Genomic DNA, 26,525 nt, shown 5'->3' with positions numbered 1-26,525 from the left:
ACCAAATAAGTACCATTAGTTTCTTCATTAAATACATTTTCATAGTATATCTATTCGGTGACATAAACCTTTGTGATTCTCTCTATAATTTTAGTCAAATATAAAATGGTTTGACTCTCAAAAAAATTAGAATGACTTGTAATTTGGAATGGAGGGAGCATCCTTTAGAAAGAAAAAACAGAGGCTTGTGCCACTAAAGTTGTATACACTTCTTTTTTTAGCCATTATTGTCCTCCATTGAGCATGCATTGTAAAATCCGGATTCCGGACTATTTGTATTCCTCTATGCGAGACTCCAATGTTAGAGTTATGTCTCATTGTCCCCCTTCTCCAGTTCTTCATGGGTAGGTCAGAGTGAACAATAAGCTACATATAAAACACATGATGAATTAACTTGCGAAGGAGAGGAAACAAATATAAACTGTATTTGATATCTCATTCCTAGTTCTTTTTTCTGAAAAAACACGACGCATGCACAAACGCTCATCCCTACCATATGGATACCTATAAAATCACTGTAGCCACCTCATTGTCAATGTGCATGTCGCCAACTATTAAAAGAATAATCAAGTGAAAAATGTAAGCAGTGCACCCGTGCTGAAAAAAAATGAAACAAAGAGGAGCAAGTTCCACCATAAAAAAAACTAACCAACAGATTTTGAACCATGTTTAACATAATCAATAGGACACACTCACACACGCTCTTCTTGACAATCTCGGCATTGTACACACCGTTGGCCTAGCGTGAGCTTCGTTCTAATTAAGATTCCACTCTCATGGCCTGTTGGCTGGGAATGATGACGCCCTGCACCTTATTGCAGCTACTATTCCTACTTATATCATTGGTTGGTTCTTGAAATGTTAGAAAAATATGCTTTTTTTAGGAAATTAAGATGTATACATCATACCTATGATGCATACACCCTTCCATCTACGATGCATCCTCTAGTTATGGAAAAGGTAATCAAAAGTGACAACAATAATAGGACGAAGCCCACTGTGGGGTAGCAAGAATAGACAGTGAGACGCTTTATCACTTTCTAAATTGACATGGGCATTTTTGCAAGGTGAGCTGGGCCTGAAAAAGCCCGAAATTTCTTGGGCCTGAAATCAATGGCTACACCTTGTTGGGCCAGCAAGCCTAATTTCTTTGGGCTCCAAGAAAAAAAGCTACCTAGTTCCGTCCAGTAATATCGGATCTTTTTTTTTCTGGCTGGACGATCGAAAATGCATACGTGTTATGTCTACCTCAAAATGTATCGTTGACATGACTACACAAGCAAAATTTAAATTTTCAAAGTACATTCCATAAATAGTGACATAATGTTTCCAGTAGATCATTTTAATAATTCTAGTGGCAAAACGACATATGGTCAAACTATAGACGACTAACTTGTGCTACCATTTTCCCCGGTGTATCTGTTACATGGAAATTCCAACAGCACCAGCATTGGATTCCCAGTCAATTCCCACACGATTGTTCCCAGTCACGTGCAAACCAAACGTTAAGAACAGTGGCGTTTATAAGGCCTCACAGGGAATCCCAATCTGATCGGAATCAGAGCTTGACTTGCGTTTTCTTATCGCTGATCAGCAAAAAGACGCTGAAAAGGAAAGAAAAGCATACTTGTAGAGAAAAAAAAATAAAAGGCGAGGAAAAGGAGGAAGAAAGATACTTTCGGCCGTCCATGGCGTGAATCAAACGCGAGGAGATGCCCTACCCCCGCAGCCGTACACGTGTCCCTACCCGGCGTCCAAACGGCCCAGATGACCTAAACACCTGCACCTGGAACTGGTTCACCGACACGCGGGCCCAGTTTCTTTGGGACCCACCGGCAGTGAGACAAACCGCCTCCTCCCGGGTGGAAGCGGTGGGTGCACCTGCTGTTAGCAGTATAAATGGCCCCAAACCCTAGGATTCGCCGCGAGCTTATCGCTTATCATCTGCGCCTCCCCATCTCTCCCCTGCTCCTCCGCCTCCTCGTGATCCATCCAAACCCGGTAAGAACTTGGCCCGCCGCCTCGCAGATTTGCTTCCGAATTTAGCATCTCGGGTTCTTGATTTCGTATTTGTTTTGCTTGCTGAGATCTGGGGGAATCGAGGCTAATTCTCGGATCTTGTTTGGGGTTTGTTGCAGGGGTAGCCATGTCGGACTCCGAGGAGCACCACTTCGAGTCGAAGGCCGACGCTGGGGCGTCCAAGACCTACCCGCAGCAGGCCGGCACCATCCGCAAGAACGGCTTCATCGTCATCAAGGGCCGCCCCTGCAAGGTATATATGCGCTTCGATCTGGGCTCGAGTACTCTAGTCCTGCGATTATATCTAGATGCGCGGGGTTGTGTGGTTGAACTGGCTGAAGTTGTATCCTGTCATACTATATGATGTCTTGATGGGGATAAATGCTGTTACTGTTATCTCTGGACGGTTGACCCTTGTCTCTGGGGATGGAATTTGTGGATTGGATGCTAGATAACTGATGATTATTCAGATGGTGGGCATCATGTCTGGGGATTGAATTTGTAGATTTGGATGCTAGATATTTGATGATTAGTGATTGCTTAGAGGAAGGTGGAAATCATGGTTGATGAGAAACACGATGCACGTGTGAAGGGTGCCATCCGGAGTTAGTATGTTCTGTTGAATCTTCTTTGCAGAGCTGCAGTTTGTTATGGTTAAATTTGGTTTGCTTCAGTGGGGGATGGTCTGTAGATTGCACCCAGTTCAAATTAGTAGTTGAATCCGTAGCGAAAAATGGATGTTATTTTTTTCCTTATTAAGGGGAAATCTAGTTTGACATGTACAGTGACTAACTCTTGGCAAAAGCTAGCCAAATATAACGTACATGGGAACTCATTCTTTACACTTGGTTGTTAGCAGGTCTGTACCAGTTTGCCCTCACCAATAAGTTTGATTTTGATCATCTATACAGTGATCTAGACAAACGGGAAGTTACTTCATGCACAGCCTGTTTGTTTAAGTCCATTACAAAGAGTAGTTTTTGGCCTATTTGTCACCCGAGTGATAACTACGCCTTGTCCTAGACAACTAAGCTTGCTCAGAATATGCTTATCATTTTGGTAGTCAATCTGGGCATAGTGGTAAACATGACTTTGCTGACTTTATTAAGGAGTTTATTCATGAGTTTGAAAAGTTAGCTTGGAACAAAAGGTAACTTGCATTCATTCCTACATCTCATTGGACAGGGGTGGATTTGCCTCCACATTGGATATATGACATTGCACTTTGTGATTAAAATGTTTGCAATGAATAGGATGGAGATCTTATACTTCCAATTCTATAATTTTCTTTTGGAGATCTATACCTGTGTTAGAATGGACAAATTGCCTCGTACAGATATACCTGATCCATTTAGTGATAAGTCTAAAGCTGCCAAAGCTTTTCCCAGTCTAGTTAGCTTGTTGTACACTATTTTAGTGGTTCACTGCATTCTTATAAGGTGATGATAAAATCCATGTCCTTCTATGTTCCCTACTGTCTTTGTTTATATTACCGAGTCTTTGATGGGTTCAGTGATATCAGCAATGCAATGATGAAGTTGTCCGAAACTATTTGGCATTTCCCATGCTCTTAAGTAGCATCATAGTTTTGTCGGGATTTTGTTTCATTTATCGAACATGGTTGATAAATAAAGTTATGCTGCAGGTGGTGGAGGTTTCTACCTCAAAGACCGGTAAGCACGGTCATGCTAAGTGCCACTTTGTTGCCATAGACATATTCAATGGGAAAAAACTTGAAGATATTGTTCCGTCTTCACACAACTGTGATGTAAGTTAAAATATCTCTGCCTGTTTAACTACCTTTCTATGATTTACTTCATAATTGACTCACTGTTTCAACTCCTCTTAGGTGCCACACGTGAACCGCACTGAGTATCAGCTGATTGACATATCAGAGGATGGATTTGTATGTTCTTCCAATCAGCCGAAGTACCTCTCTTTTCGGTTAAATGTTAGATTTGATATTTATCAGTTATCTCAATTACTTTCAGGTGAGCCTTCTTACTTCTGATGGCAACACCAAGGATGATCTTAGACTCCCAACTGATGAGACTCTCCTGGGTCAGGTATTTTGAGAAACTCTCCATCTTAGTTACCTATTTCTATCTCAACGTTTTTTTCTGGAAAATAGTAAACCATTTTATAATCATTGTGTATGTTTCAGTCAATCGTTATGTATATTTCAGTCTATCTCGTAATATATCAGTCTATTTTGGTAGCCCTCTTCCATAGAATCTTGTTAATAGATTTTGCATGAAAGCAGATAGAACAAGAGGTGGATTTCACATTCGCTTTATTTTTCTTGTAAGGATCCAACTTGGTTGCCATAAGTTGCGTTTATTTGAATTATTGTCATTGCACTCTTGCATGCCTGTTCTGTGATTTTAACAAATGTTGAAATATTTTATCATGTTCTAAGATTGTCCAAAAATGCTTACTCCATCTAATCAGATCAAGGAAGGATTTGACGGGGGAAAGGATCTTGTGGTGACTGTCCAGTCTGCCATGGGGGAGGAGCAGATCTGTGCCCTGAAGGATGTTGGCCCCAAGTAACTTCCCTAAAGAAGGCCGGCCTTTGAAGAGAGGGAACAGTTGTATCTGAAAATTGAAATCGAAAAAGACGTGTATGGCGACGAAAGATTGGTACCGAGACATTCGCCCTAGCTTGAGCTGGCTTTTGCTGTAGTAAACTCAAGTGCAGTGATTGCTGGGTGTGGCATCGTATCTGGATCATTATCTGTGGTTACATTTGGGACCCTGTATTTTCTATGGTTTTATGCCCTCTGCTTAGTATCAATAAATTGGTTTGGAATGGTTGAATTTCATCATGTTGCCTGTCGGATTTCCCCCCGTGAGCGTGAGCTTTGTACTTTCTGTTTCTGTTTCTGGTGTTTCCGGTTCAAGCTCCAGATGTCAACAGTTTGACGGAGGTGACGGTTACTCTTCCAGTTTTGTTCGTCTTAATTTTCCTAAGATTTTTTTGAGGGAAGCGACGGCAACCCTGGGGTTGCCCGAATTTATTTGTTGACTTCAAAACAGAAGAAAGAAAAGGGGATAGAAGGAAGGTATGCAATCACTTGTTAACCTATGGGAAAGAAACAATTCCACTCAAAAGTGTGCACGACCATTGGCTTAGATTACGCAAGACCAGGTCACCTTTTGTTACCGTGTATTTCACATTTTCGTATAAGCTGAGCGTTTATAAGAAAATAGGTCTCATTTTCGTATAATGTGAGCGTTATAAGAAAATAAGAAGAGAACATAAATGGCGTGGTCATTGCTCCATTAAGGCTTCTTAATAAAAGGATTCTCTCCGTCCTGAAATAAGGTATCCAACGACTCAACCGCCTGCAGAAGAGCTCCTGAAATACAAGACATCCAACGAGCAACGACTCAGCCGCTGGCAGAACTGCAGAAAAGGCATCGAAGTGGCTCGAAACTAGTAGAATTAAGGTAATGCGCAAGAAGAGGAAAGCAACGTGTGCAGTGGACCCAGGATACAGCAGCCCACGGGCAAGTTGGGCCGTAAGGCTGAGATCTCTGCTAAACTTTAGCACATATTATATCGGATATTTGATACTAATTAGAAATATTAAATATAATCTAATTACAAAACTAATTGCAGAGATGGAGTCTAATTCGCGAGACGGATCTATTAAGTTTAATTGGTCCATGATTTTATAATGTGGTGCTACAGTAGCCATTTGCTAATAATGGATTAATTAGCCTTAATAGATTCGTCTCGCAAATTAGACTCCATCTATGCAATTAGTTTTGTAATTAGCTCATGTTTAGTCCTCTAATTAATATCTGACACCTCGTATCCAAACACCCCTTTATCCATTTTGCTTGGGCCCGCCGTCAACTTGAGCGGCGCCGGCGGTCAAAATCGTTGATGGCGGCGGCGCTGCATAATGAAGCAGATTAGCAGAAGAGGGTACAGTCGAGCAGCGAGCGGCGCGCGCGGGTTGGGGGATCTTTTTTTTCCTGGCTGATTTTGGTCAGGTCACGTCCAGCGGGGGGCGGGCCTGCGTGTGCCACATAAATAAAAGCCAGGGCGCCGTCCCAGCCCCTGTTGCCATCGCGGATTTCTTTTCCCCGTCGAGCAAAGCTAACCCTATTTTTGTCGATCCCATCTTCTTTTGTTGGTTATACATCGTCAGACCTTCAATCCGTGATCGCGGCGTGATCACGAATCCGTTTCGGTGGATCTGAATCTCGCCTGTTCCTCTCGTGTGATCCGATGACGAAACAAGCGGAGGCGGAGACGATGCAGCAGTCAGACTATGAAGCCTACATGGTTAGCTTCTATCGCGATGACTGGATGAAGGTTTGGTCCCGCAATCATGGTTCATTTAAAGACACCAGTGAGTTCTTACTCCTCCATTGAGTTCATTTGAACCACGGAGGGACGAGTCGGGCGACGATGCGGGGGCGTCGAGTCGAGTGAGACGGGGAGTGCTGCCGGACGTATGGAGGCCGGCCAGTTTCCGCGTGGAAAATTGGCTATACCGGGCCGAAGGTCGGGCTTCCAAAGGCAAGGAACCGGTGAGGAAACGGTCTGCCAAACTAACTAAGAGGGTGTTTGGAAGTCGCATCGAGTGTTTGGAAGTATTAAACATAGGTTAATTATAAAATTAATTGCACAACCCTTAGGCTAAATCGCGAGACGAATCAATTAAGCCTAATTAGTTCATGATTTGACAATGTGATGCTATAGTAACCATTCGCTAATGATGGAATAATTAGGTTTAATAGATTCGTCTCGTGATTTAGCCTAGAGGTTCTGCTATTAGTTTTATAATTAACTCATATTTATCCGAGCCAAAGTTTAGCCCCTGTTATCCAAACGTCCTAGGACAGGCTTCGCTTCCCTCATCTGTTCTCAGCAATCTTTTGTATCTCCCATCAGTAACTGATAACCAGGAAATATGTTCTCTGTCAGTAATCCGAAGCAGCAATAAGATAAATAGCTGTGGTAGGATCAAAGCTTGAACCAGTATATTACTATGGCTGTTAATTATGTGATCCCTGAACATGCTAATTTGTTTCACCGTCGTTGTAGTTATTATTATTTCTGCTGCTGCTGTACTCCATCTTTACTCACTTGAAATCTCCCCCAACTATGCGCAGCGAAGCTCGGTCCCATGCGATTTACAGATGAGCCCGCACCACGTTACAGTGCCTTTTCCGTCGACACTCTGCAGGTATTCTCAGTCAAGGTTGAAGGAATAAGGAGATTGCAGTGGCCGATCGATGTGTTCGGTATTGTCGCAGTTCGTGACACCATCGACTTCAATGTTATCTTCAGCCGCACAAGGGACAATTGCCAAACCCTCACCTAAGAGGTTCGCAGCAGTACAGCACTGCATGTCTCCTGTTGTTTGTGGTGCCTTTTTAGTACTCCCTCCATCCCAAATTACAATTCGTTTTAACTTTTCTAGATACATAACTTTTTCTACGTATCTTTAGATATAATATATATCTAGGTGTATATGTAAAATTATGTATGACAAAACGAACAGTAATTTCGGACGGACCGTATTATTTTGTGTTGATTGTAGATTATGCTGCTCGATGTCGTTATCTTCCTTCACTCCGGGCAGCATACCTCTTGTTTATTTATTAAATATAAATGGTGTTGCATGCAGGATCGGATTTTAGCACTGGAAGGTCCGACCCGTGCTATTCTGTGGATGGATTATCTGACAATCGAGGTTAAGCTGATAGTGAAGGGGGCTACCGAATCCGAGGATAAAGACTTAAGCTTTCCAGTTGTGCCAATTGTATGTGGTCATGCGACGAACTCACGCCAGATTTATCGTTACAACACTAGCAAGCTTAGCACATTGAAGCTTACACTTGGTCATATCCTTGGCTCCGTGGAGGCCACAATATTTGTGCGAGTCAGTGATGGGTCATGGCCGGATGGTTTTCGTGCCCAACTTGCTGCCTTTGCCACTGGCATTCGTCGAAAGGGAGTCGACAGCGTTGATCACAAGAGGATCATCTTGCTCGATTCCGGAAGCGGGAATGTGCCTGTTGCCGGTGAAGGCGGGATCATACTTTCACGGCGTGCTGTTTCTGTTGAGACTACTGGGAAGCTGAGGGTTTGCGTCAAGGCTTGGGAGGTCTCGAAATCTGTTAAAAATGCCGTGAAAGATGAATTGATTTTCGAACCCAAGGAAGCCAATAGAAGCTTTGGTTTGCTTGATGCTGGTTTTTGCAAGATGGAAGTTACTGTTGCATGGTCACTCGTCTCCTTTCTTGGGTAACTCGGCGTGTTATTGCTCGGCTCAATACGGCTCGGGTACCCACATTTCGTTTTTTCTTATTTTCCCAAAAAAGCTTTAAAGCAACCATAGTTTTCAGCAATTTTGCAATTTTGGTAGAATTCATAACATTACGTTGGAAACTGGTTGGTCTACTAATAGGCTGCTCGCTTCTCGCCTTCTTGGACACCCACTGGACAACGTTCGAGGTTGATCGTTCCGGTGTTTGCACAGGCCAGGACGTAGCAATCGTAGTTTGCACATCGCCCAGACTCGACTCGAGCGGCACAGGTTGTACCGTACGACGTAACTGAAGATGAGGTACCTCTTCCCGTTACAACTTACAACTGAGCCCACGGCGTCCATGTACTCCGCTCGTCGGCGCGGTGGCGCTGCATCCACCGAGCCATGGGCCCATGGCCAAGGCGCGGGCGGGACGGCGGCACGGGCAGGCAGGCAACTCGAGCAGGGGGCCAAGCAAGCGAATTCGCACAATTGCTGGGAGATGGTTCGAGGCATCGCCGATTCGCCCTTAGTCGCCGCGTTGTCGAGGCCGCGACGCCGGCAGGCGGGAGGAAGCGCCGTGCCGCCGAGCCCAAAAGGCCTTAGGATAGAAAGAGGACGACCACGCGCTTCCGAGGCCGCCGAGCCCAAAAGGCCCATCACAACGACGCCCGATTCAGCACCACACGCGGTCTTCAGGGCGAGAGGCAGGCAGAACCGCGTAGCCTGAGAAGTGAGAAGCCGAAGCTTCAGAAGTAAGAGTTGACATTGTGACTGAACGCTGAATATAGACGTGAATTGTGAATTTTACTGCGAAGAACAGGTTGGACGAGCCTTTGAGGATTTATTTTAGCAAAAATGTGATCTTGTTAGAAGTCTATAGAGTTAGATATGGACTTCACTTTTGGTGAAAAGGGGAAACCAAGATCTACTTATTAGCTTTCTTTTGCCATTATGCAAGCAAGAATCCTTGACGCGAGGCCACACATTTGCAAGCATCTCACTGTCTCTAGTCGGAATTGGAGCTGGAGTGGAGTAGAGGGTCTGCTGGAGTGCATTTTTTTTACTTGACCCTCTAAACTTCGAGTAGGGAGTTATTTAGAGGATTTGCTCGAGTTGCTCTAAGAAAAACGGGGCGTTGGCACCTTCTGCGGGAGAGAAGAGGAAGGCTCGTTGGGGCCTTCTGTGGGTGAAGGGGAAGCATCGGAGGAGGAACTCGCCGAGAAAACGACTGACTGTGATGAGGAGAAAATTGACTCAATTGCCTTCTCGTTGGCAAAATATATTATGAGGTCGATTGTGGAAGAGGAAAACAAAACCTTGGTGCCTTCTGTGGAGGAAGAGCATCCTTTGGGGAAGGAAGGACCTCACGACAAGAATATTAATTATCATGATCCCTTCACCATCTTGGGAGTGGAGGTTGCGGATATTCTTGGTATGCGGGGGGAAAACGAAGGAACCGCATTGTGGCGGGTGAGGATGGCGCAGTTGGGTGACGAGGCGATGAGGGAGCGTTTGAAGGTGGAATTTGGTTGCGCGGGTGAGAGGAAGGTGGAGGAACCAAAGGAGGAGGATACAGAGCTGAAAAGATCGGACTATGAAGCCTGGGTGGCTAGCCAGTTTCGCGACGAGTGGACAGCTCAATATTCTGCTTCCTACGGTTCATTTGATGACACCAGTAAGTTTTCACAAGTCATCCATATCTGCACCGTAATTAGGACTGGTTCTCAGCTAAGCAATCTTTCGTATAGGATTGGTTCTCTGCTAGCTCTGATGTGATCCCTGCACATGCTAATTAGCGTCACTGTTGTTGTTACTAGTGACGCTGCTATGTAATCAATCTTAACTCATTTGATATCTCCTACAACTACTGCAGCGAGGTTCGGCCCCATGCGTTTTACAGACGAGCCCGCACCTGGTTACACTGCGTTCCCAATTGGCACTCTACAGGTCTTCTCAGTCAAGGTTGCGGGAATAAAAAGGAGCTTACAGTAGCCACTGGATGTGTTTGGTTTTGTCGCCGTACGTGACTGCATCGACAAGAATCGCAATATTATCTTCAACCTCACGAGGAACAACTGCCAAACCCTCACCGAAAAGGTATTAAGATTTCTCACTTATCATTCATCGTTTTATTTGGATCCTGGTGTGCTGCCGAATGCAGCTATCTTAATTATCCAAGAACATTCCGATGCACCTGTGTGCACTTCCTAATTGCTATTACCATGCAGGCATGTGTGGAGTTAATTAACACGGCATCTTTTCTCCTGTGGTTTCGCATTTTCGCTGCACTGAGCAATTTCCAAAAAATGACCACTTTTAATGAGCAGAGGAGAGCTCGATGTATACCTTGATCAGATTTCATTGTTTCCTAGAAATTATCATGTCTCACATGCACACAGAATTGGCATTCCTTTTGCTCGCATTATACAATCATGTCGATTGACAGCTCAATCTGGCATGTGAGGAGAACATATGACTGGCATAATATAATAAAAACTGATCATATGTCTTTGGGTCTGCAAGGCATGTATATATGATGTGCAAATAAACCGTTTCCTAGCACGTGGAAATAAAGTTCCTAGCAGAACACAAAGTCAGATTCCACTAGTTACCAAACCGAAGCATATGCGTTGGGCTCGAATAATTACTGATTCAGCACATTGGCTGAAGTTCTTGCCTCCCTAATATGGAGATAAGGGAGTAGATGCATGTTGTCAAATGTCTAGTATAGTGGGGAGCCTGGGGAAGACTGCCTTTAACTTCTCGTCTGGTTCGGAATGCACGCTTAGGAACACTGCCTTAATAGTTTCTGGCTGTTTCAGGTTTGTTTGCAAGGCATTGGCAAACCACCTTCAATGACGTCTGATTGTTTGTCGAACAGCAGATATCCTATTGCTTTTTTTCACTAGTTCTAATATATTTCTCCAATCTTTTGCGCTGTGCAATCTACATCATTCATGCCACACACGTGTTCCTTTTGTTTGATTATGCTGCCCAATGTTTACCTCACCATTCTCTCCTGTGTACCATTATTTATTTGTGGTCTTGTATGCAGGATCGATATTTAGTACTGACAGGTCCAACCCGTGCTATTGTGTGGCCAACTCATGTCACCATCGAGGTTAAGCTGACATTGAAGGGCGCTACTGAATCTGAGGATAAAGATTTGAGCTTTCTAGCTGACCCATTATTTGGCCGTCATGTGAGATATCCAGACCTGTTTCGTCGTTATAAACCTAGCAAGCTTAGCACTTTGGAGTTTACACTTGGCCATATTGTTGACTCTGTGGAGGCTACAATATTTGTGCGTGTCATTGATGGTTCCTGTCCAGACAGTCGTTCCGGCCAATTTGCTGCATTTAGCACCACTGGAGTTCGTGACAAGGATTCCAGAAGTATTGATCGCCAGAAAATCGTCTTGCTTGATTCTAGAGGTGACAAAGTGCTCGTTACTGGTGATGGCGAGATCGAGCTTTTTACGGCGGTTGTTTCTGTTGAAACTAGAGGAACGCTGAAAGTTTGTGTGAAGTTATGGAAGACATCTAAAAGTAAAAGAAATGTTGTGGAGGATGAATGCATGGGTTTTCACACCTCAGGAAGCCAAGAGAAGCAATGGTAGGCTTGATACTGGTTTTTGTAAGATGGAAGTTACCGTTGCTTGGTCGCTCATTTCGTATTATCCGGTCCCTTTGAGAATAGCTTTCCCTTTTTGTAGCAGGTTAGTGATATGTTTTATGATTCTGTTCGTAGAGGGAAACGAGAAAGTTTCTGTCAGGGATGTGAGGCATCGGAAGCTGAGTACAATGTTTGCGTACAAGCTGTTTAACGGACGAGGGACCATCGCGTTCGCGATCCTTTTATCTTGCTCTGTACGTACTACGTACGAAGTCGCTTTGCAGCCGTACATGCCAGGCAGGCGTGCAATGCAAAGCAGCATGCCGGCGGTTGGAATCGTCACCTCGTCTGGCTCGGACAAGAACTGCTCGTTCACCGTCGGCTTTTTCAGTCAGAATCACAGACATTTCGTGTGCGTAGGAGCATCTTGCCGTCTTGCCCCCATCGGCGTCGTCATATCTTCGTGAGATTGTGAGGTCTGTCACCTGCGGGCTGCGGCGGCGTATGGTCAATCTTTTCCTTGATCCCTCCTCCTACAGGTTCCCTCATCGTTTCGCAGAATCTGAAGCTCTTGATCACGGCGCACATCAGATTCAGACTTCTCGACCACATTTCGATGGATGTGTCGACCAAATCTTGGAGCTGGAATCCTCCACGTAGCCGTGGACGAACCTTGTGCCAAAAGGAAAGGGGAGAGAAGAGGGGACGAAACTAACAACGTAGGGTACTTTTCTGGGAAGCCAAGTATATAAACACAGTATTGCTCTCTTTGAATCATCGTGTCAGAACTGAATGTATGCCTCGCATGGACCAGCTTCTGCATCGTCTGCTTGACTTTGCTCAATTCTTCTGCGCATCATTTCTGTACTACATGTGTTTCCAAGAAGATTAAAAAAAACATAGGACGAGAGGAAGTGGTTGCGACCCTGCGACGGCGGTGTCTGTGGCCAGGCCAGCAAAGAAGGGAAAACACCTGCATCTTGTGTACTTTGTGTTGTCGTCTTGCCTTAGAACTAGATCTAGTTATAGTAGCTACTCCTTGTCGTTTTAGCTTTTGTAGATGCATAGATATTATTATGCATATATGCACCTACAAAAGCTAAAACGACCTACAGTAATAAAATGCTAGAGCTGAACCTACATGACAGTTCTCACCTCATCTGACTCCGGCAGCAAGTGCTCATCTAAAGTAAATCCTAGGCTTTTCTTTCAGCATCAGAGACATCCTGTGCGCGTGGGGACATCCTGAATCAGCCCTCAAGAGTTCAGCTGCTCTGTCCTACCGGCTGCCGCATCATTTGAGAATCTGAAATTCTGAATCATGGCGCCCGTCAGATGATGGATTTTAACGACTGCCGTAACCAACTGATCCCTCATTCGCCACACAAATCCTCCACGTGGCCATATGAAAAGAACCAACGGAAGGAGCGTGTTTTCCTAACCTTCAAAGCCAAGTATTGGAGCACATAGTATGCTCCATGTATGCCTCTTTTTGTCTATCATGATGCAGAACAATTGCCTTGGCTGGACGCCTGCCTGGACCAGCCTCTGCATCATCATCGTCATCTACCCCTCTTCCTCGCTCGCAATTCTGGTACAACTGAAAGCAGATGACGAACGGGACAACGAAAACGATGGGAACATACGAAGATTACGACTCTGCATCACTTCATGCATGTCCACCATGAACAGGAAGCACTGCTCCCTGCATCCACTGTACCGAGGGTCCTCCTGCTATCGTCTTGCTTCCAGAACACGAACTCCAGCTTTAAAACCTAGCAGCTACCACTGTCCTAGGCAGCATGCAGGTTCAGGTGTAGGCTTGCACAAGGTTCTATAGCCCGATGATACGTCAACCACTAGGTGTACGCTTTGTCCTTGCTCGGAGATTCTTAACACTGAATTGGGATTGGTGTTTCGCTGGTAATCTCGCATCCAGGACAAAATAAATCATCATCACTATAGCTCGCAAGATTCTCCCGTCACCGTCGGCGCAGTTTCAGATCCGCAAAGGATTCAGTCGCGGCAGACGACCGGGATGCGACGGTTACTGGCTGATGCGTTGCCGTTGCGCGAGGTGAGGTTGCTCAGTTGCTGCAACGGCATACGAACAATGATGAGCGATGAGTGCGGTGATCGAGAGGAGGGGCCGATCAGAGATGGATGCCAAGTTCAGCCTCCCCGTCGGGCCCGTGCGCATCATTTGCATTTCCAGACCGTCCGCCCATGGTGTGGATGATGGCAGACATACAACAATGACCCGCAAAGGGCAAAGCAGTTTTTTTGCTGTAACTGTTTAGGCCCCAGCTTAGGCTGCGATTAGGAGGTATAGGCAAAGCATCTAGCATCTAGCTAGGGCTCCAGGCGCGTCGCCAGTCATTATCATGCGAGACCTGTAGGATGCTGCTATCCCAGCAATGTACTCCGCAGCTCCTATTTCCCGTAGCTAGCTACCTGAAGGTGACATTACTGGAAGTGCTGTGGGCACCTCTGACCTCTCTCGTCTCTTGTGTTGTCGTCGCTGCGTCGCACAATGGCGACGCAGACCAACCCAAGACCAGCCTACGCATTCACCGGGCCGGGGACCAAACAGAGCCGACTCCATTAATCAGGCGGCCCGTAGCTCGGGCGCTCGTGACGGACCGAACGAGAAGGGGACGAGGTATGGAAGTCAGCACGGGCCCAGCTCCGCCTGCTCCCCATCCCCAGCCTGACTCCACTCAAAGCTGCCGGGCCCCAAAAAGTCTCCGGCAACCCCATCGCCACCAACCTCCCGTCCACATCCCCCTCCGCAGCAGTTTCAAGGGACATTAATCGCGTAGCGCAGATCGATCATGAAGGTGACGTTTAGAGCTGTAGAGAACTCTGCTCTACCCGGATTTTTTTTACAGGAGAACGGGGGCTCGTGTTCGAGTGTTCTCTAAGCAACAGAGATTGGGGGTTGGATGTCGAGGACGACGGAATAATACGAATCGTCTTATCACTGTCCGGGCTTAGCTGGTCGATCATCGTTGCATTATCAGAGGGAACATTGAGACGTCGCGCTAATCTGCCGTGCCGCGCCATCGCTATTACGATGAGACGGACAGGAGCCGAACGCAGTGGGGGTAGTACAGTGATCCGGTCAGGGCACCCCGGCACAGCTCGAGCTGGTGAAAACACGGCCATCTCTTATTGCTCCAGAACGGATTGCAAGGATCCAAGCTGTTAAAGTTTAACACCCGTCACATCAGATATTTAGATGCTAACTAGGAGTATTAAATATAGACTAATTACAAAACTAATCGATGGAGTGTAATTCGCGAGACGAATCTATTAAGCCTAATTAGTCCATGATTTGACAATGTGGTGCTGCAGTAACCATTTGCTAATGATGGATTAATTAGACTTAATAGATTCATCTCCTGAATTAGCACAGGATTCTGTAATTAGTTTTATAATTAGCTAATGTTTAGTTCTTCTAATTAGCATCCGAACATCCGACGTGGTACTGTTAAAGTTTAGCACCTTGTATCCAAAACACGGGAAGAAGTTCTCGGAAATTGGAATAATCAAGAGCGAGTGCAGAAATGCATTAGTGTGAACTGTGAACATGCAGACTGTACCTAGACAACTTTACTTTTTTTGAGAGAGGTGTACCGTGTACCTAGACACCTGGAGATCCTGAGGTTAATCCCTGCAGCAATTGCAGTATGAACACTGGAGCTCGAATCCCATCACAGTCGCACGAGATTCACAACTGGTGTTAGTCTTTAACTTAATCCCATTTTATGCAGCCGTATGTTTCACACCCCCGTATGAACAGGAGGAAAGAGTGTGGACAGTATAGATGCACTACAGCACTAGTGCCTGTGTACAGTAGCACGAGTGGGCCAGCCAGCCGGTCTCCATGTGGCTCGTGGCGTGGTCGCGTGGAGAGGAGTCCAAGTGTCCCCCACTGGGCGTGCACGGAGTCAGCCCCCGTAGAAGACACGGGATCCCCTCCGTTTCAGACCTTCCTTCGGCCGCGCGCCTTTCCACTCTCGTCTCGTCCATCGTCATGGTCTAAAAGACATTGGCCTAGATTTGGCTTTTGGAGAAATGTAAAAGAAACATTCGGCACGAATCTAATTTTTTGACTCCCATGCTAATGCTACTAGTTCTTCAGTCAGTGGGCCACTGGGCCTTGAACACTGAACAGTGTCGTTTGGCCACCATGGACATTCCCCATAACGAAATCAAGTACTTTTTTTGCCGGACAGTAGTGCTCCCAATAGAATCTTCTTCTTTTTTCAATTCATTCATACTACTCATCATTCTCTATGAGTAGTGGATGCCTGAGATTAAGGGGAAACCAACATTGTTTGCGATGAGCAATCACTGCCGGCAGATCAGAGAGTTCCAAATCCCAGGCTGATCCCACCAGAATTTAAAATTCATAACGCAGTTTCAGTGAACCTTAGCTTCAGACGCTGCAATATCTGTTGGCCTAATTTTTTTATCAGTACCTATGGATATATGCGCGGCCGAACTGTTCTTCTGCGTCAACACCCAATCCACGTAGTGTCCCCCCATCACATGCCCACACCAGTTAGTACCACTAAAATATTTGCTTAATCCATCACGCGGTAGGCTACTAGACCGGCAAAAATCCACTTCGTTAGACAATTTCCTCCAGCTACTAGACTTTTAAATCACATTTCAATACACCTATCAGGATAGGGAAGAAGAAGCAGAGTGCACTGCCTGTCTGCGTGCGTGACCTAATTTGACCTCCCCACATTTGGAATCCGACCAACATAGCAAATGCTTCCAAAAGTAGCGGTCCTTTGCAGACCAAACTTGAATGATCATGTTTATTGGGCAGGAGTACATACTGGTACTCTTTTGAAACGGTTAATGTCTAAAGTCTAAACACATGCCTGAAAATACTGATTCTATAAGAATTCCTAAAGGAATCAAGCGAAGATCTTTCAAAAGGAATTTTTATATACATTGTAAATCAATTAAGCAGGTTTGCACTTGTTTTGTAAAATGGAACTGGTTTGCACGTTTGCGCAGAAATGATTCTTCTTTGAGGTTGCACCTTGGACTTTTGTAACATCTATTTCTTTTTAGAGTTAAATGCGTCATTAGTACATAAACTTAGCAAGTGAGTACGCTTATGTATATCATCTCTCAAATTGTTCATATCGGAACAACAACTTAGCAGGTGGGTGCGGATGGGTCACCGGAACAACACGTAGGCAACGAATGCCACATAGGCATCTTACATGTTAGCTAATGTTTTTTTGCTAATCCTAATATTTATTTGAGAATTGCTTTCATTTCCATGTTTTGTTCCCATGATTTATTTTAGCCTTGGAATGTTGTAATTTTTTTAAAAATCATATATTTCATTAAAAATAGCCAAAATTTGCGAGGTGCAATAAAATTTTGTAAACGAACAAGGAATATGTTTTTCCTAACCACAGGCATTGTATAAGCACAAATATTGACATTTTGATTCATTGCTCAAATGGACGGTCGAAAACCGTGGTTGCGTAGAGCTCCTCAAATCCATTCCGTTTGACTACCCCTTGTAGTTTTGGATCTCAAATCATGAAGTTACGCGTACATAAAGTTTAGTTGGTAGAAATAATTCAAAATTTTATTCTCCCTCTCATCCTGAAGCTACTAGAAGGGGAACGATTCCACCCCTCTCCGGCTCTCCCTTTTTTCTGTTTATCCATGGCACACATCTTTATTCTCACTCTAATGCTGCTAATGGTGGCCAACGGCCCCTAGTGCTGCTCCAGCCGACGCCCATTGTTGCTTGCCGCCCCCTCATCCTAGCTGCCGGCGCCCCTCCGTGTCCCCAACTGTAGTTGCACCTCCTTTCTTGCCCAGTTGTGACTATTGGCATGCTGCTGCTGCTGCAAAAAGAATGGGCTGCTGATGTGCCATCCAGTTCAAGGAAGGGAGCAACAAGAGGAGAGGAGGTGTCCTGATCTGTAGTCTTAGGTTTTCGTTTCTGTTTCTCCGTCAAAACTTCTTTAGCAATATAAGCTACCTATGTGCAATTCCAATTAAAAAAGGAGTAATAAATAAATAAAGGCTAATTTGCAATAGTGTTGTCCACGTTTTATTTACATGTAAGCGCCAATTGCACACATAAACTGCCGACGTGGTATTTTTTGGCCCATGTGTCGTCCCGATGATCCATCCACACCACGTATCAAGTTGTTGTTACCAAATGAATAAGTTGTTGTTACCAAATGAATAATTTGAGCCCACTCGACGTGTTTAACTCTTCTTTTTATATATAAGAGCAGCAACTAGGTTTCTGTCCTTTTGAGGGTGCGAGGTAGTAGCTTCCAACCTAACCTCCATTAAACTGCACTGTAGCTGCTTGACGCAATTCTGGCCGAATCTGTTTGTTTTCGAGATCTTCTTGTGTTGACCAAGCTCGACAGCTGGTGGAGATAGACGTCGAGTTTAAAATTGGATTGTGGGACAGTTCCAAATCAAATGTCATGTCAAATTTACTCTGTGTGGGTACTATTTTGGACGGGGCAGTTGGTAGTTTGGCAATATACCAAAGCAGCTTCATGAGCTGCTAGATGTTGCAGCCATGCCCGCTGTGCAAATATAATTTTGCGCCAAGAGAGCCAAAATAAACAAGAATTTTTATTATTTTTTACCTTTTATTTGTTCATTTTTTCTTAAAGTGATGCAGCAGGTAGCCTAAAAAACAAAGATTACTTCTAGAAAGGGGTGAAAACAAGCTGTAGGTTAGGGCATTCCTGCTGCACTAGTTTTCGTGAAAGTTGACCGCTGTTGTCAACTCCGTTGGACACAGCAGACCGGGACAAAACAAAGCAAATTCCGCAGTGGAATCTCTGGTACGCGTGGGCGTGGCGCCGTTTGCCCATTTCCGGATACAACAAAAGATGCCCCAGAAAGGCGGCAGAAACTGGCGCCGCCGAGCCGAGGGCAGAGCTGCACAGTGCTCAGCATGGCCGCAGGGGTGGCCGATGGCAGGCGCACGGGGACAGAGCGCGCTGGCACTTGGCGCGCGATTTTTCCACGCCGAAATCAGTGAGCATCCCGTCCGTCCGCGCGTGCAGTGCAGGCAGCGTTGCGGACGCGCCGGGCTGGCTTGACTAGTTGGCCGCCGTTTACACGGGCGCCGGGGCGCGGCAGGCAGCAGGAACCAGTCCGGCGGCCTCTCGTGCGCGTCCCGTCCCCTTCGCACCGCCGCGGCGACCAGGGCCAGGCGGGTTGACGCGTGAGGGGACGGGTCGGTGGCGTGGATCCGTCTCGTCTCTATTCTCTCGTCTCGTCACGGGCCGAGAGGGGAAGAAGGGGAGGTCAGGCGTCAGGGCGGGGCACCTGGCCACCTGCCCCCCCCCCCCCCCCTGCGGCCACCTTTTCGCCGCGCCGCGGAGAAAGTAGAGTTGGAGAGACGAGGAAAGGATAAAGGGCAACGGCGGGGACCGGCGAACCCAGGGCGTCTCCGAGGGGAAAATCCTCGAAAGCCAATCGAAAAAACAGGGGGGAGAGGCGGACCCTGCGCGAGACGTGAATCGTGAAGTGAGCTGGCTGATCGCGCTGGCCGGGGGCTCCGGGCTCCCCGACCGGAGGGGCTTTGATCATCTGCTGCCGGCAACGCTTTTGGAAGGGGGCCACCGTCTCGCGACGGCGAAGCAGCAGTTTTCGCCGCTAATCAAGTGCTCAAATCGTTCGTTTCGTTTCAGCTCCGATCCGGTTTCAACGAGAATCGCCTCGCATTCAAGCGGGCCGGGACCGCGCCCGTCCGTCCAGTGGCTGCACTGCGTCTGCATGGCCGTCCGGAACTGGTACGGACTGCGCCGTACTGCTTGGGCGATGCACGAATTTGGCATTCTCGTTTGGTATGGTATGGTACGCCCGAATACCTGGAAAACCCAGGGCTCAACCTGAAAACTTTCGCGAAATTGAAAAGGCTGTGCCGGCGTGGTGGTCGGGCCCTACGCACCCCCCGCTAATCTCGCTACAAGAACAGGGGCGCGGCGCCTTGCCGAGTTGCCGAGGCCTGGGCGTCGCAAAGGCACTCGCGTCGCGCTCCCTCATCAAAGCCACTCTCCCCAAAAGAGAAAAGCGTGCGCGGAAAATCTCATCACTCCCGCCCCCGGCGCGGCCCGTGGCGCGACCTTTTAAGCCCCCCGCTCCGATTCCCCCCCCACACCCACAGGCCACCACACTCCCCCCTTCCCCTCCCCTGATCGAGCGAGCTCCATTCCATCAACCTGCTGCCGTTTCTCCGGCCCAATTTGACGCCTTCCTTCTCTGTTCCGGCGGCGGAGGGACGCGGTTTCGCCGTTCTCGGCTGTTGCGCCGTTTCCTCTGCCCCAATTCCGGGCTTCGCCGCCGGTAATTCTGGTGGCTTCTTGATCTGTCCCCGCGCTTGCGGTTGCGGGAAAAGGCTGTGGGCTTTTTCCGCTCGCCGCAACGGGTGCTCCGTGCGTGCTCGCGCGCGCTCTCTCTCTCGCTGTCCGCCCGACCCGACCGACCACCCCTCGCGATCACGGGGAGGCGTCGCCGTCGTGGTCCGTCCGTCGACGGGGGTTGGCGGTCAGTGGTGTTCAACAAAGTCGCGCGCCCCCTCTTCTCTTTCTTTTCGTGAGATGTCTCGCGTCGCGTCGTAGTCGAATCGTTAATTAGTCTTCCAGGTCAATCCCGGGCCTCCCGGCTTGTTCTTGACTTGTGCCGTGCTCGACCCGTGACGCCTGTGGTTGGCGGGCGACGGGGTCAAATTTCCAGTTCCTGATTCTTTGCGCCGCGGCCGCCGGCTCCCAGCCCAATGCTGGCGTGAGAGAGAGAGGGGGGGAGCGGGCTCTTAAAGATCGCCGCGTTGGTCCTGGTCCGTGCCCGTGCGCGAGCCCGGCGTATGGTTGGTGGCGCCTGGTGGTAGTGCGCCGCCGCGATGGGCTGCGTCGCGTCCAAGAACGCCGTCTCGGTGACGCCGGCGGCCGACTTGTCCGGCGCGATCAGGGACCGGAGCCAGCCGCGCGCCCATGAGTCCGCGGCTCCGGTGCCGTTGCCGGTGCCCGCGGCGGTCGTGTCTTCCCTGCGCAGCTCGTCGTACGCGGCGAGGAGGTCGGAGAAGGTCAAGGACGAGGCGGAGGAGCCCGGGAAGGCTGCAGTCGTCGTGCCGGCCGCGTCCCGGAGCTTCCGGCTGCGGAGCCTGCGGAAGAGCCTGGAGGGGGAGCAGGTGGCGGCCGGGTGGCCACCGTGGCTCAGCGCCGTCGCCGGGGAGGCCATCCAGGGGTGGATCCCGCTCAAGGCCGACTCCTTCGAGAAGCTGCAGAAGGTACTGTGGAGCTTTCGGCTGAGGTTTCCTGTGTGATTTCATTTCGGTTCAGATTTCGTGACTGATTCAGCTCAATAGCTCGTGGGTCATTTTCCGTGGCAAAATTTTTGCGTGCATGTGGAATTTTAGAAGGATGGTAGTTGTTGGGACTGTAATTTGGTCTAACTGGTTGGTATCTTTCTGGTGTCCTTTATCATTGTGTTTGTTAGTAGTACTTTGTTGGTGATGGATTACGACATGAACAATAAACTAGTATAATCGACAATTGTTATGAGGATGTAGGGGATAAAAGGGATGTGACTTGATTGATCCGGTGTCTCCTTCGGTGAGGCATCACATGGCCTCGTCGTCTCCATTGTTGAAATGCTTTTCTGGTAGGGAATTGATCTCTTTATACCATTTCTTCTATGTGATCACCGTACCATGGAGAGATAATTGGGAAACAACAAGGGGAATAAAACTCTGGAATACAGGTTCAATTTCTGGTGTGCATCGTATGCACTGCCTTCTATGCTGAACGAGAACCTGCATTCTTTTCTCCATGTATATATGATATTTTATTTAGATACATGTTTTCTGTGCCTTCTAAAGGTCTGACCATTTCTGTTTGTTGCATTGTGTCTAGGTTGGGCAAGGCACTTATAGCAGTGTATTCAGGGCACGGGAACTTGAGACGGGAAAGATTGTTGCCCTTAAGAAGGTGCGATTTGACAATTTTGAGCCAGAGAGTGTTAGATTCATGGCAAGGGAGATACAAATATTAAGGAGGCTTGATCATCCAAATGTCATGAAACTGGAAGGCTTGATTACTTCTCGGTTATCATGCAGCCTTTATCTAGTTTTTGAATACATGGAGCACGATCTTGCTGGACTTTGCTCCTCCCCGGACATCAAATTCACTGATGCACAGGTATGTTCAAGCACATTTGTTGCCTTCAGTTCAACACTGTGTTGGCCTGGCCTTTTCTGACAGTCACCTACTGCAGCTCAAGTGCTACATGAACCAGTTACTGTCAGGGCTGGAGCATTGCCATTCACGTCGTGTAGTTCATCGTGATATCAAGGGTGCAAATCTGCTCGTGAATAACGAAGGGGTTCTAAAGATTGCTGATTTTGGTCTTGCTAATTACTTTGATCCCAGCAAAAACCATCCTCTGACCAGCCGTGTTGTTACACTGTGGTACCGACCACCTGAACTGCTACTAGGTTCAACTCACTATGATGCAGCTGTTGATTTGTGGAGTGTTGGGTGTGTATTTGCTGAGATGTTCCGTGGGAAACCTATATTGCAAGGAAGAACCGAGGTAACTAATTGGTTACATTAGTTAATAGAGTTCATTTCCTGCAGCAGATCTGCCTGATACTCCATACTTTTGTGGGATCTGGTTCTGTAACAAATTCTGTACTTGCTGTTTTCCTCCAATCCTATTTCATTAGGAAACACAAGTTTCATTTTGTGCCCTCTTTCTATTTTCTTTTTTTACAAAAGAAATCTCCAACTTTAGTTTGTCAGGAGTTCTAAATTCTCTGGATTTTGCTTCTTGTGTGTAAATATGATAAGAATCTCTTCTATTTTTCAGGTGGAACAACTGCACAAGATTTTTAAGCTATGTGGTTCCCCTGCAGATGATTATTGGAAGAAGTCGAAGTTGCCTCATGCAACAATATTTAAACCGCATCATCCATATCCTAGTACTCTTCGAGATGTTTTTAAAGAGGTACCAGGAAATGCATTGAGTTTACTAGAAACTCTTCTGTCGGTTGAGCCCTACAAGCGTGGTACTGCAGCAGGTGCTCTTTCATCTGAGGTAAGACTGCATCATGTAGTATCCTTTATTCTTATTGTATAAATGGCGACGAATTGAAAAAACTAGCGTATTTGGTCTTTGGAAATTAAGTAGTTGATTTGTTGAAATCCTCTAATTCTATTCTACTGCCCTTTTCTTTTGTTATCTATCAGGTATATTGTTAGGAAAACTTAATGCAAGAATAGAACATATGTTCTAGCTATTAGGGTAGTAGATCATCCAAATTGCAATCATAAACTAAATCTTCAAGAACAATGCAGAATATTAGTGTTAAGCATTTAGCTTGATGCCTCCATCATTTTACATGGCATTAGCATATGGGCAAGAAATTCTTAGGTTTAGTGCGATAAAAGAAAAAACTCTTTCTTTGTTCATACTGTAAATTTGATAAGAATTGCACTGCTTATGATATTGGGTGATTTATTCCTTTTATTTTTGTACAGTTTTTCAGGACAAAACCTTATGCATGTGATCCTTCGAGCTTGCCTAAATATGCACCCAACAAAGAGATGGACGCAAAATTACGAGAAGATGCGCTCAGGTGGGATTTGAAAGGAAGTCAGCAACTTAGGATCTGTTATTTATTATTAGCTTCTGGACATATGTTTTACAATTGAAAATTCATCTTTTGCTAAGCAGCTCCCCACACCGAAACATATTGAGTTGTTATCAGTACAGAACTTGTTGGAAGTTTTCCCTATTAATTTGAACAGTGCCATAGTCAATAACAACCTTAATCTGTATCATTCTTTTTCATTTCAGGAGAAAAGCCAGTAGCAGAGGGCACGGGACAGAAGCATCCAAGAAGTCCTCAAGGCTCAGCAGAGTAGCAAGAGAACCTAGTGCAGTCCCTAAGCAAATAAGTAACAAAGAGGTATATTTTCTTCTTTTTTTCTATGGCTCGATGCCTTCACCAAATGTTATCGGCAGAGCTATTTGGCCTAGCTGTATGAATATTTAATTTGATGGTAACATTAGTCATCAAACCTCATGCTTTCTATTTATTTCAGGAGTCCAAAACTAGTGTAAATGGAACCAAGGATGTAGCAATACAGGATCGTGTGAAGCTGAATGGCGATGCTAGGCTATTTACCGACATACCACCAGTGTTACCGGTCCAAGTTAGAGAAAGGTCTCGGCATTTTAAGAACGACACACGAGAGGAAGTCCCTTTCTCAGGACCATTGAGTGTTTCTTCATCTGGCGGTTTTGCATGGGCCAAAAGACCACAGGAGGATCGCTCTTTTGCTAGATCACGGACCAGATCTAGTTCAAGAGGCCAATTTCCTGGTGAGGCTGATCAGGACAGCAAGTCCCAAGCTAAAGAGAACGTTGGCCTGAGGGAGCTACCTAGCAGAGATGTATCCATATCAATATCTCGCACCAACTCCAAGATCCAAGACCGGGAGCCTCATGATGTAGCAAAGCGTGCAGTCCTGAAGAAGTGGTCACAGTTAGAGCGTCCAGATTCATTCGATTCTTGTGACACTTACCACTCTCAGAACTTCTCAAACGCGATGTTTCTCGGGGGCACTGTCTCATCAAAAAATAGTTTCAAGGTGAGTTGAGTCAATAATTTTCTTTATACTAGCTTCACTTTTATACCAACTAAGTGGTAACTACGTGCCATTTGAAACTCCAGGGCGACCATGATCAAGAAGAGAAGGTTGAGTACTCAGGCCCCTTGTTATCCCAGTCACACAAGGTCGATGAACTGTTACAGAAGCATGAGCGACACATCCGACAAGTTGTTCGGACATCATGGTTCAGGAGAGGTAATTGTGTTTCAGAGTTTGTAGATACCTTATCTCTTTCCATTGCCCCCGTTGTTTGTTCTGATAATCAGACGTGAATCACAATTGATGGTTGCCTGATTATTTGATGGCAGGAAGAAAGCTGGACAAGTGAGAGCAAAAGCTTGACCATTTCTTTTGATTGGAGAAGCTTGATGCATAGAGAAGTGGAGAGCATGCCAGTTTCTGATGGGCATTTGCTGTCAAAGTCCGGGAGCTGGCAACTGCTGCTGACGATGGAATTGTTGACTGAAAACATAAAAAACATGATGGATTTAGATGATCCCCGCTCACAGCAAAATTTGAGAAACTTCACCTCTACTAGATTGGTATGACTTCGGCGTGTATTGTAGATTCCCTGAGGACGCCTATGTTTTGTCCTTTTTGTTGTAGAGGGAGCCGTTAACAGCTGAAGAGCCGTTGTGGTTGATCAAACATTCAGACCATTGTGCAGTTGGAACCAATAACCACCGCACAATGGCGTGATTGTTGTAGGTAGCCTTTGTAAAGAAAAAGGTAAAATCGAATAATTTGTCATCTTACTCTGCCGCACTGTAGTATCTCATTGGCAACCATCGATCCAACTGCTCCGTTTGGCGTCTTGGTGAGAAAGGAACCAAGAAAGCATCATGTCGCTGTGTTCTTGCCTCTTGGTGGTTCAGCGTCTCTGGCAATTGCAACCGCAACTCCGCAAGCCTGAACTCTGGAGCCACAAGACACGATTCTGTGTGACTGTATCTCCGATTAGCATGATAAGCCTGTAACTTCAATTTGCATGCTTCCGTTACATGTTGCTAGTGATGAAAATTCCAGAACAACCCATAAGCTAAGTCCGACTAGTAAGAAGATTACTCTGTCTTCTCCATCTCAAAAGATAATACTAGTACAAATTCGTGTTACACAAATGGTAGTCATGTCCTGCCTATATTCAATGCGCAGTTAAGAAGTACATTAATCAATGCATGATAACGTAGGCACAGCTCACCACGAAGACTTCTTGCCTCCATGAGAACGTAGCCGTTGACATACATGCCCAAAGGAGGCGTATCCGAGTGCAGATGGAGCCAATAGCCAGTTAGCCACCACACCTTGGTGTGACTGCTGCAAAGGTATAAATGGAATGGTCGTTCGTTGAGCTCATACTCTGCTGTACGATTGAAGTACTGGATCTCTCGCTGGCAACGATTCAAGTTCTGTTCACGCTGGCGCCTCGGTGAGAATGGAACGGAACGTGCGTCATGCTCGTGTGTTCTGGTCTGGTTCAGGTGTTCAGCGTTGCCTGGCATTTCAACCGCTGAACTCTGATGAAGTCTGAAGTCTGAAGCGAGCCAGTCGGACGTTGTGCTCCTCGAAATGGTGGACTGCTTCCAGAACAAGCCGCTCTGAACTGGGACTGTGACTAGAACCCACGCGGCAGACTCTCAGCCGTGACGGGCTCTTTCTAGCCTTCTAGGCCGCGCGGCCCAGATGAGAAGGCAACTCGCAGGATGGATGATGGATGCATTGCGCGGGCCTCTAACCGGCCGAGGCCCAGGTTGGCTGGTCCTGCAACACGAGGTTGCGAGGAAGCCGGAAGGAACCGATCACGCCTTTCTCAAACAGAGAGAGAGAGAGAGAGAGAGAGAGAGAGAGAGAGAGGAAGGAACCGATCACGCGTGGCTCGGTTCGGGCGGGAGGGAGCGACGACGGTGACGGAGCA

The 26,525-nt window shown here is 46.6% G+C and overlaps 2 protein-coding genes and 1 non-coding gene across 3 annotated transcripts; all 3 read left to right on the top strand.

Moving 5' to 3' along the window:
- The first annotated feature begins 1,862 nt into the window (after nucleotides 1–1,862).
- LOC117844876 (eukaryotic translation initiation factor 5A) lies at nucleotides 1,863–4,844 on the top strand. Its single transcript, XM_034725700.2, has 6 exons — nucleotides 1,863–2,001; nucleotides 2,139–2,272; nucleotides 3,665–3,787; nucleotides 3,869–3,925; nucleotides 4,011–4,085; nucleotides 4,471–4,844. The coding sequence occupies exons 2-6, from the start codon at nucleotides 2,147–2,149 to the stop codon at nucleotides 4,570–4,572; spliced, it is 483 nt and encodes a 160-aa protein (XP_034581591.1). The 5' UTR covers nucleotides 1,863–2,001; nucleotides 2,139–2,146; the 3' UTR covers nucleotides 4,573–4,844.
- Nucleotides 4,845–8,488: 3,644 nt separating this feature from the next.
- Nucleotides 8,489–13,054, top strand: LOC117846257 (uncharacterized). The gene is made up of 2 exons (XR_011897505.1): nucleotides 8,489–10,394; nucleotides 11,353–13,054. It is a non-coding gene; the product is annotated as an uncharacterized protein (transcript).
- A 6,878-nt stretch (nucleotides 13,055–19,932) lies between these two features.
- LOC117845018 (protein IMPAIRED IN BABA-INDUCED STERILITY 1) lies at nucleotides 19,933–25,368 on the top strand. The gene is made up of 9 exons (XM_034725886.2): nucleotides 19,933–21,225; nucleotides 21,851–22,135; nucleotides 22,212–22,529; nucleotides 22,806–23,033; nucleotides 23,477–23,574; nucleotides 23,796–23,907; nucleotides 24,044–24,592; nucleotides 24,676–24,808; nucleotides 24,922–25,368. Exons 1-9 carry the CDS (start codon nucleotides 20,839–20,841, stop codon nucleotides 24,939–24,941), a joined length of 2,130 nt encoding a protein of 709 aa, XP_034581777.1. The 5' UTR covers nucleotides 19,933–20,838; the 3' UTR covers nucleotides 24,942–25,368.
- The last annotated feature ends 1,157 nt before the right edge of the window (nucleotides 25,369–26,525 follow it).

This window comes from Setaria viridis, chromosome 2, assembly GCF_005286985.2.
Source record: "Setaria viridis chromosome 2, Setaria_viridis_v4.0, whole genome shotgun sequence".
Taxonomy (NCBI): domain Eukaryota; kingdom Viridiplantae; phylum Streptophyta; class Magnoliopsida; order Poales; family Poaceae; genus Setaria; species Setaria viridis.
This window is presented reverse-complemented; position numbering and strand designations above follow the sequence as displayed.